This window comes from Trachymyrmex cornetzi, unplaced genomic scaffold, assembly GCF_001594075.2.
Source record: "Trachymyrmex cornetzi isolate Tcor2-1 unplaced genomic scaffold, Tcor1.1 scaffold396, whole genome shotgun sequence".
NCBI classification, from domain to species: Eukaryota; Metazoa; Arthropoda; class Insecta; order Hymenoptera; family Formicidae; genus Trachymyrmex; species Trachymyrmex cornetzi.
The window spans coordinates 827,421-841,519 of NW_017298703.1; the positions used below are offsets into that span (position 1 = coordinate 827,421).

The 14,099-nt window shown below is 35.9% G+C and overlaps 2 protein-coding genes across 2 annotated transcripts in view; one reads left to right on the forward strand and one right to left on the reverse strand.

Annotated features, from left to right (window-relative positions):
• Positions 1–14,099, forward strand: part of KaiR1D (Kainate-type ionotropic glutamate receptor subunit 1D) — a 441,399-nt gene that overhangs the window by 21,636 nt on the left and 405,664 nt on the right. The window lies entirely within an intron of this gene.
• The window catches only part of Notum (palmitoleoyl-protein carboxylesterase notum), a 25,876-nt gene continuing 12,312 nt past the window's right edge, over positions 536–14,099 (reverse strand). The window contains exons 2-8 of the mRNA XM_018512224.1: positions 3,859–4,237; positions 3,118–3,178; positions 2,799–3,028; positions 2,034–2,243; positions 1,643–1,931; positions 1,128–1,450; positions 536–873 (exon numbers count right to left, since the gene is read on the reverse strand). Of these exons, the coding sequence (XP_018367726.1) occupies positions 536–873; positions 1,128–1,450; positions 1,643–1,931; positions 2,034–2,243; positions 2,799–3,028; positions 3,118–3,178; positions 3,859–4,237 (1,830 nt within the window). The remainder of the gene's footprint in view (positions 874–1,127; positions 1,451–1,642; positions 1,932–2,033; positions 2,244–2,798; positions 3,029–3,117; positions 3,179–3,858; positions 4,238–14,099) is intronic.

The following is a 14,099-nucleotide window of genomic DNA, read 5'->3' on the forward strand; positions in this document are numbered from 1 at the left end:
GTTTCTTTTTAGCTTGATTTGGTATGTCATCTTGTATATACATATTTTTACATAATATTATAATTATATATTATTTAATATTAATATATAATAATACAGTAACGCACGTTATTATACTATTATATTAATATTATTATACATATATATATCATATTGTATAACATTATATAATTATATAATTATGCATTTTATATGTATATATACAATTATTCAAATTTACATTATTAGTATAATTATTTGTACTACGGGAACATTTAAAATTTATTTTCTTAAAGAAGTATAGATATCTATACTTTTAATATTTTGATAGATTTTTTCATTATACTTTTAATTTCTACCAGCAACATATCTTCTCTAATTTAAGTACTGTAACATTGGTACCAGTGAGACAGCTGATACGAACCGTTCCACGTTACTTGAAACATGATATTTAAAATTGTATGTAAATATTGAGCTCTGACTCTAGACGTGCCAACAGAAAGATTGATAAAGCAAGCAGAAAAACTCTGCATTATCGTTACGACAGATTGTCTTGCTAATTCGCGCGTTGTGTCAGAAGATTCAGCAATTCATTGTGATCCATACTATTCAACGTATGTATATCGATGCCGAGGGCATTCGCGACACTTTTCATGTCTAGACCAAAGCTCTTGAGCAGTTCGATAAAGTCCATTTCCTCGCCCGTAAAGGGATTATGCAGCTTGGGGCAGCTATGGTTACATTGTGGCCAAGTGCAGCGCTCGATCATACGGAAATGACAGTTTTTAACGCATTTCCGTTTAAACGACGGTATTACCGATCGTTGCGGCCTGATGCCGTTAAATATAGCCGTATGATTATTGCCGTTTACTTGTTTACTGCTTTTGCGACGACCTGCAAAAAGATATCTATATATATATAATGAATTTCGAAAAATCATTGTGCAAACCGCATAAAAATTAAAAAAAAAGTTATTCTTTAAAATTAATAACAAATATTAAATTTAATATTATCGTGAAATTATACGCAGTACCAAGTAAGTTTTCGACCAATCTATAAAATTGCATGAAATAACTCGAAACTATTCAAAGAATGTCGATTGTTATTGAGCAAGGTTCAAAACATGTTTGTGCATTGCTAAACCGTACCAGTGTTCTTTCTTCGCTGGTGTTTCTCTTTCTCCAATCTCTCTTCTTTACTTCTTTCTCTTTCCTTCCTCTCTCTCCTTCTGCTTTTATGTTTCCTCTTTCGTCTCTTCTTATTTTCCCGCTCTTGAACCGAGCCGGAGACTGGCTTTCTTTCCTGCATTTTGCCAATGGCAGACAATCGAGCTTTTTGTGTTTCCGTAGAGGATCCAACTTTGCTTTTTCCACCTTCGATTGAGGTACCATTTCCCTTTCTGATACCAGAACGCAATAGCTTTTTCAGTGACTTCCCGCACGGTTGATTGGTCTCGATTTGCGAGTGAGTACTGTAGCAGAACGAAAAACATTATTTCTTCGAGGTCTCGATCGTCATTGATCTCGATCTTCATTGATTTATTTACCAAGATGATTCCGAAGGAACTGCACTCCGATAAATATTTTCGCAAACAAACAACGCGGTATCGTTGAATATATTTTCAGCCGGCGATCATGCCACAACGAATTCTATTCATACTTACTTGTTGTGTTGGTTGTTACGATAATTTCCGATCGGCATTTGATCCCAACAAAACAGGGCCTGTGCAAAGGAAACCTCATCTATTTTGATCATCTTCCAATCTCTTTTCGTCAAGACGCTGTGACTAATGCAACTCGGAGCAAAGACCGCAGTAACATTTTCAAATGTCTGCCGCAGACTGTCACCCATTTTATGTATGTAGTCCCATTGCTGCCTTGTCACTGGTGCAGCGACGTTGTAAGCTTTCATTTGGGCCTCATCAAATATCCATTGGAAGACAAACAACGGTGCTAGGATGTTAAATAATAGAAGAGAGAGAGAGTTTAAACTCTTTTTTCGAAACATTACCAATTAGATACTATTGAAATTTTCATGATGTGAGATGAACTCACCGGACAATGTTGGATAAAGTCGATATCCAAAAAAGCATTTCCATTGCTCGTTCGGATATCTAATTACGCAATTACGAGGCATCCGAGACTTCCATAGATCCATCCCGTTTTGTATCGCATCGATCGGCGACAAGCCGTTTGGAGAGTAAGGCGCTCTATCGAGGAACCATCCGGAATCCGACACACCACGTATAGCAACGTGTCTCAAGCCTGCGCGAATAGTTAAGTCTTATTACTTAATAATTGAACTATACATATAGTCAGTGATCGAAAAAAATCGAAATACTTAATAAAATAAATTGACAAGCTCAAATATAGAAGAAGATTCAATATTAATTTGAGTTAAATATTCTACAATATTATATAAATGACTTATTTTATTCAATATTAACATAAAAATTTTTATGTGTATCATGTGTGTCTGTGTATCTATATATAAGTACCAGTTCGAAAAATCTATATTTAAAAGCTTATAGACATTAAAATGCAAAATGACATATAAAGAAGTAATTCTTATAATCATGCAATGTCTTAATGTTAGTGTTAATAAGAGAAATTATTGAAGAGATAAATTAAAATATAATTCTATGTTTATAATATTGACAACAAATGTAAATGATTCATATAATAACAATTATTATCGATTTGCCTAACATAATTGAATTGTCAAATGAGAAATATATATTATTATGAAAATGACAATAATTATTAATAATGAGTCGGGAATCGTTTAATTGGGACATTGATTGATCGTTTGCGACATACCCAATTCATGATGTATCAGATTGTGAACGCGATTCAAATTCAGCATAACGCCGGTGCCGCCCGCACTGCTACCAGCCAAAAGAAAGGCGCTCGCGTTTTCGAGGCCAAGGGGAACCAAGTCCCGGATAACCTGGACTACGATCTCTGCCCCCATGAAGGAAAACATGTCATTCGGCGACCTGAAGGCTCTAGTGCCGCTCCAGCTATCGCTTGTGCAATAAGGAACGAAACTATGGAATAAGAACAACATCGTTATGTAAAGATGTAATAATCAGTGATGTGGCGACACGAGGTCGACTACATGATGGACAATACCTACACGTGATTCGTGCCCCAAAAGAATGGATTCTCATCGGGATTCGGTGAAAGCATCCCGCCCACTGAAAAAATTGTGAATATTTTTATTTCGGCAATCAGTGGCAATATCAAGCAATATCAAGCAATACAATAGTACAGGATCACCTGTTGCCTTGCAGTTATAGATATTAGAGAACAAATTAAAAAAGGAATCGATAGTTGTGTGTCTGTTAAAATTTCTAGAATTGTTGCAAATTAAATCTCTACAATAATGAATAAATAGCCAAAATTTTTAAATTAATTTTAATTAAATAAATTTTTTCATAAATATTTATTTTAGGGTTGAATTATCAAGAAATATTTAAAACATTAAAAACGGATTATTAATTAATGAAATAAATTATACAATTGAAAGAACATCTAATAATGGAAGTATGTATATTTTGTACATTAATATCGCGATAAAAGTACAGAATATCTCCGATATGCATATATGAGTTGGATAAAAAAATGTGATTTATATCGTCGTTGCAATAAATATTCGTGCATAATAAAACATATTCTTATGTGTTGATCCACATCGCATATAACATGTATTATTAAAATGCGAGGAGCAATATGAACATTCAAAAATGTGCGTCCAGCGTGAAGGATCACCACGAAATTAATTTATGACGCAGCGCGAGTTTCGGTGCTTGGATGCACGAGCGGAAAATCGTTTTCGTTCCGCGCGACGTATAATTATAAGCGATCGAGGACCCACCGTCGCGTGTCTCGGGCCACTGGGTTGACGTCATCAGATGCCGCATCCGCATCCACCTGGTTCTACAGCTCTTGTGGTCGTAGCAATACCAGCCGCCCTCCAGGTACATGATCCACCGCCTCGAGCCGTGAGACTTTCGTAGGTAGAAACCTGCTTGCGATCCATCGTTGCAAGTGATCGACCTGTTGCTTAGATACACTCTCTTCAGGGCTCTTTGATCGTCTAGCCCGTATTTTCCCAAGTAGCTCATCACCTTCCTGATTGTGTTGCTTTGATATTCCACCGGCGAATCCAAGGAAACCGAGGAGACAGAGACTGTATTTGTCGGTTTATCCTCGGCGATTATTGTCAGAATCGATGCCGCTAAATACAGCGTAATCTAGAATTTGTGTGAAATCTCGATAAGTCGATTATATATTTTACAAATATTTTATAAATACAATATATTCAGTATTATGAAATAGTTTTAAAAATTAATATCCGCAAACTTGGTTTTCGTGCGTGGACTCTTCCTCGCTTTTTTTTTGGTGGTTTTTATACGAATATATTCGCGACCGGACTAACACGTAATAAATGAGTAACCACGGGAATAATTTAAAAAACGACTACAATGAAGGACGCCGAGCTACACGGCGCCACTCTCCCTCTCTATCCCGCGTCCGGCTACCATATCCATCGGTGGCGCGTTTTACCACAACAACGTCCCTCGGCCTCCTGCCCCTCTTTCACGAAAACGACTACTTAGGATCAAGTTCCAGCATTCAGGACGGTAGCCGGCGGCGGAAACACCTCGGAAACAGAAGCTCGGTTTCGATCTCGGTCTGAGATGAAAGTCTGCCGCCAACATTGTGGATGGCAGGAAGAAGAAACGTTGTTGCGACGCAATTATAATCGAGCATAATGGTCCTCAAACGACGGATTGGATTCCGCTCTGTGCAGAGCAATGAGAAGAAAAAAAAAGAACTTTATTTTTCTTGCCTTTTCCTCCGCATTACGTCGTGATCGTGAAAGAAACGCACCGCGCGATGTCATGATTCAGCCACAATCATTGATCATTGATTGGCAGGAAGTTTTCTACAAGAAACACGATTCATATGCAAAACGCGGATGATCTTACCGATCATGCATCGTAGCCCTTGATATGATCGTGTTTCTACATACTACATATACTGTCAATATGTGGTATACGTAACGTGAACTATATAGGTTTTCAGTACTGACAGTGTGTATCGAAACACGACCATTATCAATCGTTTCATATATCATACTTTTCAGTAGAAGTTAAAGAACTTCTTACATATTTTCGTAGTCTTGAAAAAATTAAGTGAAATTCTTTTGGTATACGCAGCAATATTTTGCATCGCACAATTAAAGCTCTTCAGATTCGTTGATGTCTGATAAATAAATTTATTCAGAATTTAATTTTGGTTTTTATAATGTTATATTTTCCAGGCGCTGGATAATTCTAAAGTCATATTCGTCTTTTTATTTTTATTAATCAAAGATACTACAGAAAGACAATTGTCTGTTGGTATCTACCTGTTCAATTAGTATCTTTTTATCAGAACGATAAAAAGAACTTTTCAGAATTGTGGACTAGGTTTTTGCATTTATCAATCAATAAAAAGAGAGATTCAACTTCAAAGAGAGAATATCAATGTAACATGATATATGGATTTTTTTTTAATTTAGGACAACCGGGAAACGTTTCATGGTTCGCCGACATTAAATATCTGGGGTAGGCAACAACCTCTCTATTACTATAAAACTTAAAGCTGACCGAAAGTGGCATGTCCTCTTTCCGTCGAGTACCTTTCGCGTAACCACAAATTATCGGAAAAGCGTAGCGACGGACTTGCAGCGATTTCGAAAATCCGCATCGAATCGAAACTTTCGGGAAGGTCATAAATAAAGTAGACGACTCGAACGGGGGTGCTTCTACTCTGCACTTAACCGCTTTATTATGCCGTAAATCAATTCGTTGGGGTGTCGGCCTGGATGTGGAGGGGTAGTTTTATGTTGTGCACTGAGCGAAGGTATTTCTCGGTATTTAAGAACTGTGGAAAGAAAGAGATCTGAAAAACCGCCTTAAACTCAAAGTTATAATTTGGTATCGATATCATAATGCAAATTTTTACTTTTTAATAATATTATAATATAAACAGATAGATAACAATATATGTGTAAATAAAACATATTCACTGCTGTAAATTTTGAAGAAAAGACCACAAAAATAGCAAATTTTCTCTCTTTAGTTTATTATTTATTGTATTTGGCATCATATAATTATATAAATACTCTGATACATGAATATTAGAAATTTAATGCGTACAATAAGCAAATAATATTAAATTACACACCGTCAAATTTCATCTCAAAACTTCATGTCAATTGCATGTTAAATAACACACATGTTATAATAACCTATAAATTAAATATACAAATCTAATTTTACAGTATAAGTGAATATTTCTTCAAAATATTTACACATGCTCAATTTCTATCAACTGTTTCAATCATTGCGAATTGTAACAGATTGATTTTTGAACAGTAAAAAATTTTTATTGATTTTGTTGCTCGTTTAATTATTATTTATAATTATTATTTCTCTTTTAATACAATACAGTGATGCTATGATTAAATACGATAGCACCTGTTAGAATTTCAATCTCTGCAGAAATATTTTTGCATAATTTTAAACTTTCTCTCAAGAAACATATATACGGGAAGTATATTAAGAAGACTCTCAATTTTCCCTCTCCCTCTGTAGTTACTCTTTCTCCCTCTTTCTTTTTGCCGACTCTGTGGCCAGCGCATTAGAGGGTGTCCTGGGCGTGAAGGTGTCCGTCATAATTTGCCACCCGGCGCATAATCCCCGTGACAAAGGCCGACAAAGTGACGGCTGTTACTTGGACTGGCGGTGCACCGTATACTAGCTGCAGGGAATCCGGTAGCAGGTAAAACGTTTAAAGATACCGTGCGCCGCAGTCAAAGAGATGAATCACGCCGTAGATAAATGGCTGCGATCTGAACGGCTTTTTACGGCCAGGCGCGGCGCGGCGCGGCGCGGCGCACTCATGCGAGCTCCGAGTATTCGCGTATCCATCGATATTTTATTATCGTTAGTGCACGTGATAAAGAGAAAGACAGAAACTTTCGTTCTCTCCGTCCAAGATATTTTCTTCTTCGTGATTTTTATCGAAGATTTTTATTCAAGATTATGATGTGATATTTAGCATTTTCTTGTTTCTCTCTCTCTCTCTCTCTCTCTCTCTCTCTCTCTCTCTCTCTCTCTAATATTTCATATAAATATAAGTATAGGTACAGGATTGCCATTAGAAATCAGGGGAATCGGGAAATGGTTTGTAATTAAAGATGGTTAAGGAAGTTAGAGAAAAATCGAAAGATTTTGCAAAACTTTCTGAAAAATAAAAATTCTTGACTTTAAATAATTTATACGTACATCACACCTACACTTTTTGGAGTACTATCAACTTAACAATTAAAAATTAGAAAGTAGTGTCAGCAACATTAATAGTAATTTACATTGCTTTGTTAAATTGATCTCTCAATAAAATATTTAATGGTTTCCCAATCAGGATGAAAATACAAAAAATTCTCAAATATTATTGAAAGTCAGGGAAAATCATGAAATTGTGTCTAAAAATCAAAGAAAAGTTATGGAATTTTAGTATGAAGAATTTGTAATAACTGGTATACTCATATTATTTTAATCCTTGATTTTGAATTGATAGTTTTTCAAAGAAATATTTACGCGATCCTTATCAATAGGAATGTATTATATCAAGCATTAAATTTTGTTGTAAATTATAATTAATAGCAGAAACAGCTGTAAACATAACTCACTGGAAAATAATCATCGCTTTTATCTCTTTAAATGGTATCAATTCTCTTTAATAATTTTCTAAGTAACTGGATTGGAAAATTAATGAAAAAATTTTATTTTTATATCTTTGTTTAAATCGTCCTCTGTTATAGTACATATATTACAATTTCATAAAATGAAAGTCGTAAATAAAAACAAGTTTAATTATCAGCGGATAATTGAAAACATTTCCCTTTGGAATTATATTCGATCTCTATTGCAGTACTAATAATACTCGATTTCGCAGCTCGATGTCAACGCAATTTTATTCATTTTATGTTTCCGTTCCATTCCAGATGAACAAAAATTTTCCTCAAAATTTATGTACATATGTATATAATGTATGAATGCATTTGTGCACATATATTTTTCGAATTTTTTCACAACTTAAATATATATCTTTTTTTACATTTTCACATAAATAAAATGAACGGATTATTATATTATATTTAATTTTAATATATTCCTATAATATGAGGATTATTATAAAAAATTTATTAATATTTTATTTATGCATAAGCCAAATATTAATAAATTTTTAATAATATTATTAATTTGTTAGAAAAGGTAGAAAGAGACTTGTATATATGGCTCAGAACAGACTAATAAGATTTATACCGTACTGTGATATTTGATGATATTAGCTTTTTAGTTAGTTTATGCATAGAATTAGGGAAAAGGCGTGACCAATGTATAATAGTTTTTTAACGAGTATGAGGTATTTTATTTATTTATTTAATTTATATTATATAAGGGCAGTAAGGCTGTGATAAGATGTACAAAAAAGAAAAAAAAACATAGCGAAGAAAAGAGAATAGGTTAAATAGTTTAGGGCAAGACTACAGCAGATTAACTGTCCATTAAGTTTTTTTTGTATTATGATCAAAGGCAGGGTCTATCAGTATGGAAGAATGAGTGTGGATAAGTTTTAATTGTAAATCAAGTCCCTTCTTGGCTATTTGTAAAATGCTGAAGTAAATAAATCTATACTATTATTAATTTGTTATATACAATTGTAGATTATTATTCCGCTTTAAATTTAAAATTTAACTTTTTTAAAAATTAACTTACAATATATTCTGCAAATGTTATTCATAATATTCAATAGTATTTAATGTAAATAACTGAAATATGAATCCCCCCCCCCCCCCTTTCCATCGGTTTAAGATATATAGAGGCCATCGATCTCTTTTATCCTTTTGCGTAAGTAAATGATCTCAAACTTTAGCATCGAAGCAGAAATGACGTTGAACGGTAATGCCCTGCTTTACGAGTCCGTCCTCCACAAAAGAAGCATTCGCTTCCGCGAGATTAAGGAGCTGACTGATCCGCCTCCCCCGTCGCGAATTCATTTGTTCCACACCTGATTCTCTCTCGAGGTTGACTGACTCGTGGTTGGTGATGCGTGGCATTCCGCCGATGCGGCGTGCGCGAATGCACACGCATGGAATGATGGAGAAAGAACGAGAAAGAGAGAGAAAGAGAAAGGAGAGGAGGGATGCAATTTATTCATACTTTGGGACATGGATTCCCTGAGAGCATACAGGAAGGAGTGTAACTTTAGGACCATATTTTTTAAATATGTTAATAACGAAGATGAATAAGATTATAACATTAGAGAAGTTTATAATTCCGTGCACGCGTATGTGTACAACTATATATGACTATAATTATACATATGTTAAACTTCTTTATATATATAAATATCAACTAATTAATACACAAAATTATGTTCATTATATGATAATCCTATCCTAAATCTTTAGAATAATACATACATATTATATGTAAATATATTGTAATGTGTATATTTATATACAATTTGTATACATAATTTATATGCATATAGATACCATTCTATATAGACGCACTTTTTTTTACAACTCATGAGACATAATGAATATGAATTTCATTTTATCAACCGTAAAACCCTAATTGAGATCCCAGATTTGCACAATATTAAATGCCTTTCTTCTGATTAGTAGTAACACGTAATATAAGCTGGAAGAAAATACGACGTAGAGAGAAAGAAGTAAAGAGAAACAGAGAGGGGTGTATAAGGGAGACGAAAACAGGTTAAAAATAGCCAGAGAGCTGATCGCAGTCGGCATCTTTGAAAGAGGGCCGCGCGTCTTGCTGGCCGGCTCGAGAGTCGTTGATCGCGTTCGCATCGCGTTTCGTCGTCGTCTGGATGTTGATGATGATGGTGAGAGACCGTCTCGTTACCATTACGAGGACCGTCCGGCCGGCTAACACGCACCGCAAACCACGCATTACCATAACCGCGCAGCGCAGCGCAGCGGGGTTGTTGCTGCGGCTCCTTCCTCGGGTGGAGTTGGCGAAAGTAAGCGTCAGCTTTCGACGCGCTCTCGCGACTTAACGAGCGCGGTTCCGCGGAGGGAGAACTTCTACGAGGAAGTACTAGATTACATTCTCTCTCGAATACTGTCCGAAACGGCACAGCGGTTTTCACCCCCGCCTCCCGCACGAACTTTTACACGAAATTACTTTCAACGGCGTTTCGTGCAATTTCCACGATATTTTGGAATACTTTGGGCATGCTAAATTCTTATTAAAATATCGAAAAAAATAGACATTATTATTCACACGCGGGTATGAAATGCCGGCCATTTGTCTATTTTATATGCGTTTGGTACGAATTATATTACAACGAATTCGTCAAAGGGGACAATTCTAAATTTGATTTAATGACACGTTGTGTATAATGAAAGGCCGCAGTTACAGAATGAATATTCATTATTTTTCATTACCATCGATTTCATCAACTGGTTGCCTGTAATAAAGGATAATGTAGCATGCAAATTCAACATTAAATTAAAAACGTTTGTGCGATATCTCCTCACTCTGCATGAATGTATGTCTCTCTAGAGAACAAAAAGCCGCGTGATCTATTTCCGTTATTGTTCAAGTAGCTTATCATATACCAATACAATAAAACATGATTATCGTTTTGTGAAGATAAAAGAATAGTGTGTTATGTTTATATACATATTACATTTCCTCTTCCTCCTCTTCTGTCGGGGTCACAGATAAATTATACTTCGAATACCTCGATACAAGATATGATACTGAATTCTCAAAGGAAATTATTCTTTATTTCTTTGTATTTGGATAAATATTAGAATATATACAAGCGCATCTTTTAGCAGCATGGAAATTATCCTCTATTTCTCCAATTTTTCTCTAGCCACTTCTGTGTTATCGTTCGTAATCCATACAACACAGAAGCTTACAGCAATAACATGTTGCAACTACTGTAATATTGCTGGAACATTGCAATGTTACTGTAATGTCGCTGGAATGATCTAGAAAACTATATAGAAAGCTATCGCTAATATTGGTTATAAGGTATCTTTTGCATGGATGACGGTGTATTTAAGATCTTCTATGGTCTTTTTTCTTTTCCTTATACCGTTTCGTTTCCTTAACGGTGCGAGAAAGCTGGACAAAGGTGAGATAAGATATACGTTTAAGTTCTAGCGATTAAATTGTCCACGGGGATAGATTTTGCTATTCTTTGGTTTAATTTTGACTTATTGTTAACTATGCACTTCCACGCCGATCGGATAACTTACGATCACTTCAATGTGACGATATTTAATACTTGGAATTTATTGTAATTAGTGTTATACAATATTCGAAAAAATAGAAAATATATGAAAGAAAAACGAGTATTTTCTTTTGATATTTTATAAAAACATCTTTAGAACAGGTTTATACCAATAATAATAGTTGAGGTCTAATATTCTATACACTTTAATCTACGGAGCAACAGTATCTTATCCATATATGCTAATCATAGATTGATTTTGAAACTAGCATACTCTCGATATCAAAATATATCTCAAGGTAAATACGTATCTATACTTCATCTATATTCTAAGCGTCTGGATATATCAATGTTTAGAAGCGAGCAAATGTTTGCATATACCTACTGAGAGATTAAATCCAGTAATTAATAACATTCCTCAATAATCAGCGATGGTAGACATATATCACTTCTATTTAGATCAGAACAGTAAAAGGGAGATAGAGGAAAAGACCTGAAAAAATTGGCGTAAATATCTGCCGTAATTTACGTTGGTAGGCCTAAAAGAAAGAAAGGAAGAGAGAAAAAGGAGGTAACAGAGTCGAGGAAGAAAGAGAGGAAGACAGAGAGAAAGTGGGAGATAGGTGTACATAAAAGGGTGAAGGGAAGGAAGAGACGAGGAAGGAAGAGAGAGCAGGTGGCAAGATAGGGTATACGCCAGTGGATTAAGGCACGGAGCGGCGAGTCAAAGAGATTTTCTCCCTGGCTCGTCTCGGCAGGGGCCCTCGTCCTAACAAGGGCTGAAATATGACTGCCTTGCCCTGCCTCGCCTTCGCTCGCTCGCTCGCTCGCTTGGCTCGCTTGGCTCGACTTCGCTGCGCCGCGCCACGTCGCGCCGCGCCATGCGGCATCGTGCGCGCCTTCTGAACGCTCGCGCTGTACGAAGGAAAAGTGAAGGAGATATCTGCTGGCAACTAATTTATCGGTTGGCCTGCTTGCTGGCGACCCGCGGGATCAATGCACTTCTCCGGCGTCGGGTTCATAAACTAGTTCTAACATAGGTCGCGATTCCCGATCGATGCTAATTATTATCCGCTTGACGAGAAAACCGTAGGAAATATAGTGCACTTGAACTAAATTAGCTCGAAAAGGATTATCAATTCGATACTAATTAGTACTGTACTATTTCATTGTTTAGAGTCTAAACTTTAGACAAAGAAATTTTTACGAGTGTTGCCTCTTTGAACAATGTACACCCAAGTTTGCTTTAATAAAAAGCTAGGTTTTGAATTATGAAAATGAGCTTTTGGCGAAATTTTCAATTTTATACGTGCAAGCAGTTAATAAAAGTTTATTTTATATCTGAATTCAAATTCTCAAATCAATATCAAATTATTAAGGTAGAAAAAAGATAAATCAATATTGCTCAATCAACATCGCATATGCATACTATGACTGATGTATTTTAGGCTTGATTCCATTAAAGATTATTTGTATCAGGATATACTGATAAAAATTAAAGAGTAAAGATATTCTCTCTACCCGAGATCATAATATAATATAATACGTAACATTAAGGCCTGTTTCTACCAATTAACTTTAATCAGCAGATTAACTTTAACCGCAGATCAACTTTAATCTCGGTTCAACTTACTCTTTGTCTTTTTCTAGTTCTAAAGATTAGAAAAAGACGAAGAGTAAGTTGAACCGAGATTAAAGTTAATCTATATTGGTAGAAATGGGCATAATACATTTAGAAATGACAAATGCTGTTCAACAGATACGTTATACGCGACTGGAAATTACAATCAGAGGTTGTATTTTCTCGAAACGGACAATGTGGAAAGTTCAGGAAACTAGCTGCCATATTATTCACGCGGTCCATGTATTCAAAACCACGTTTCTGCAAATGTATTCGAAGCGGAACTACATAACCGTTGAATAACACGGTTGAATCACAACGACCACAGACATCCGGCGCCGCAAAGAAAACTTTTAGGTTCAGATTACTTAAGGAAAATAATGAACAAGGCCGCGGAAAATCCTGTAATTTTCTTTTATGTCACACGTTTTTTAGTCTGCAAAGTACAATGAATCGTATATGCCTTTGTATGAAATAACCGCTGCTGTTAATGACTTCCCTAGCAAAATATTTCAGTTTCAAGTCATAGTAGCCTGACCTCGGCTTTCCAGTGCATGTTCTCCTTACATTTATATGAAATATATTTTATATTATTTTAACATTTAAATGGACTACATAATATTAATGATATATCTTCCGTACAAATGTAACTTTTGCTAAAATAATTTCACATTTGCAGGATTGATAATTTGTATATATGTATTTATAATCAGTTCTATAGGTCAAAGTAAAGAGGAAAAGGGGTTTGTTTTATGTTGAGGTCTCGCATACTTCGTATATGTCTTAAGCGTGAGTCTCCCGAACAATACCATGGCGGGATTGTCAGTTGCGGAACCACAATTTACAATCTAAGGTGGGTATTTTCTGGCGGAGATTGATAGGAAAAGGGGAGAGAAAGAAGCTTTACTCGGTTAGAGATCGGCGTGGCGCGTCGCGAACAAAGTATCCGCGCGTCAACCGTGACTACGGCGCAGCGGTTGCACGGTGGTCGCTGCGCGGCTCGGTGCAACGGTTGCGACCGCAGCGACGGCGGTGACGGCGATAGCAGTGATGGTGACGTCGGTGGTAATGATGATAGTGGTAGTGTGGCGATGGTGATGGTGGTGGTGATGGTGGTGGTGATGGTGGTGGTGGCGGTGGTGGTGGCGGTGGTGGTGGTGGTG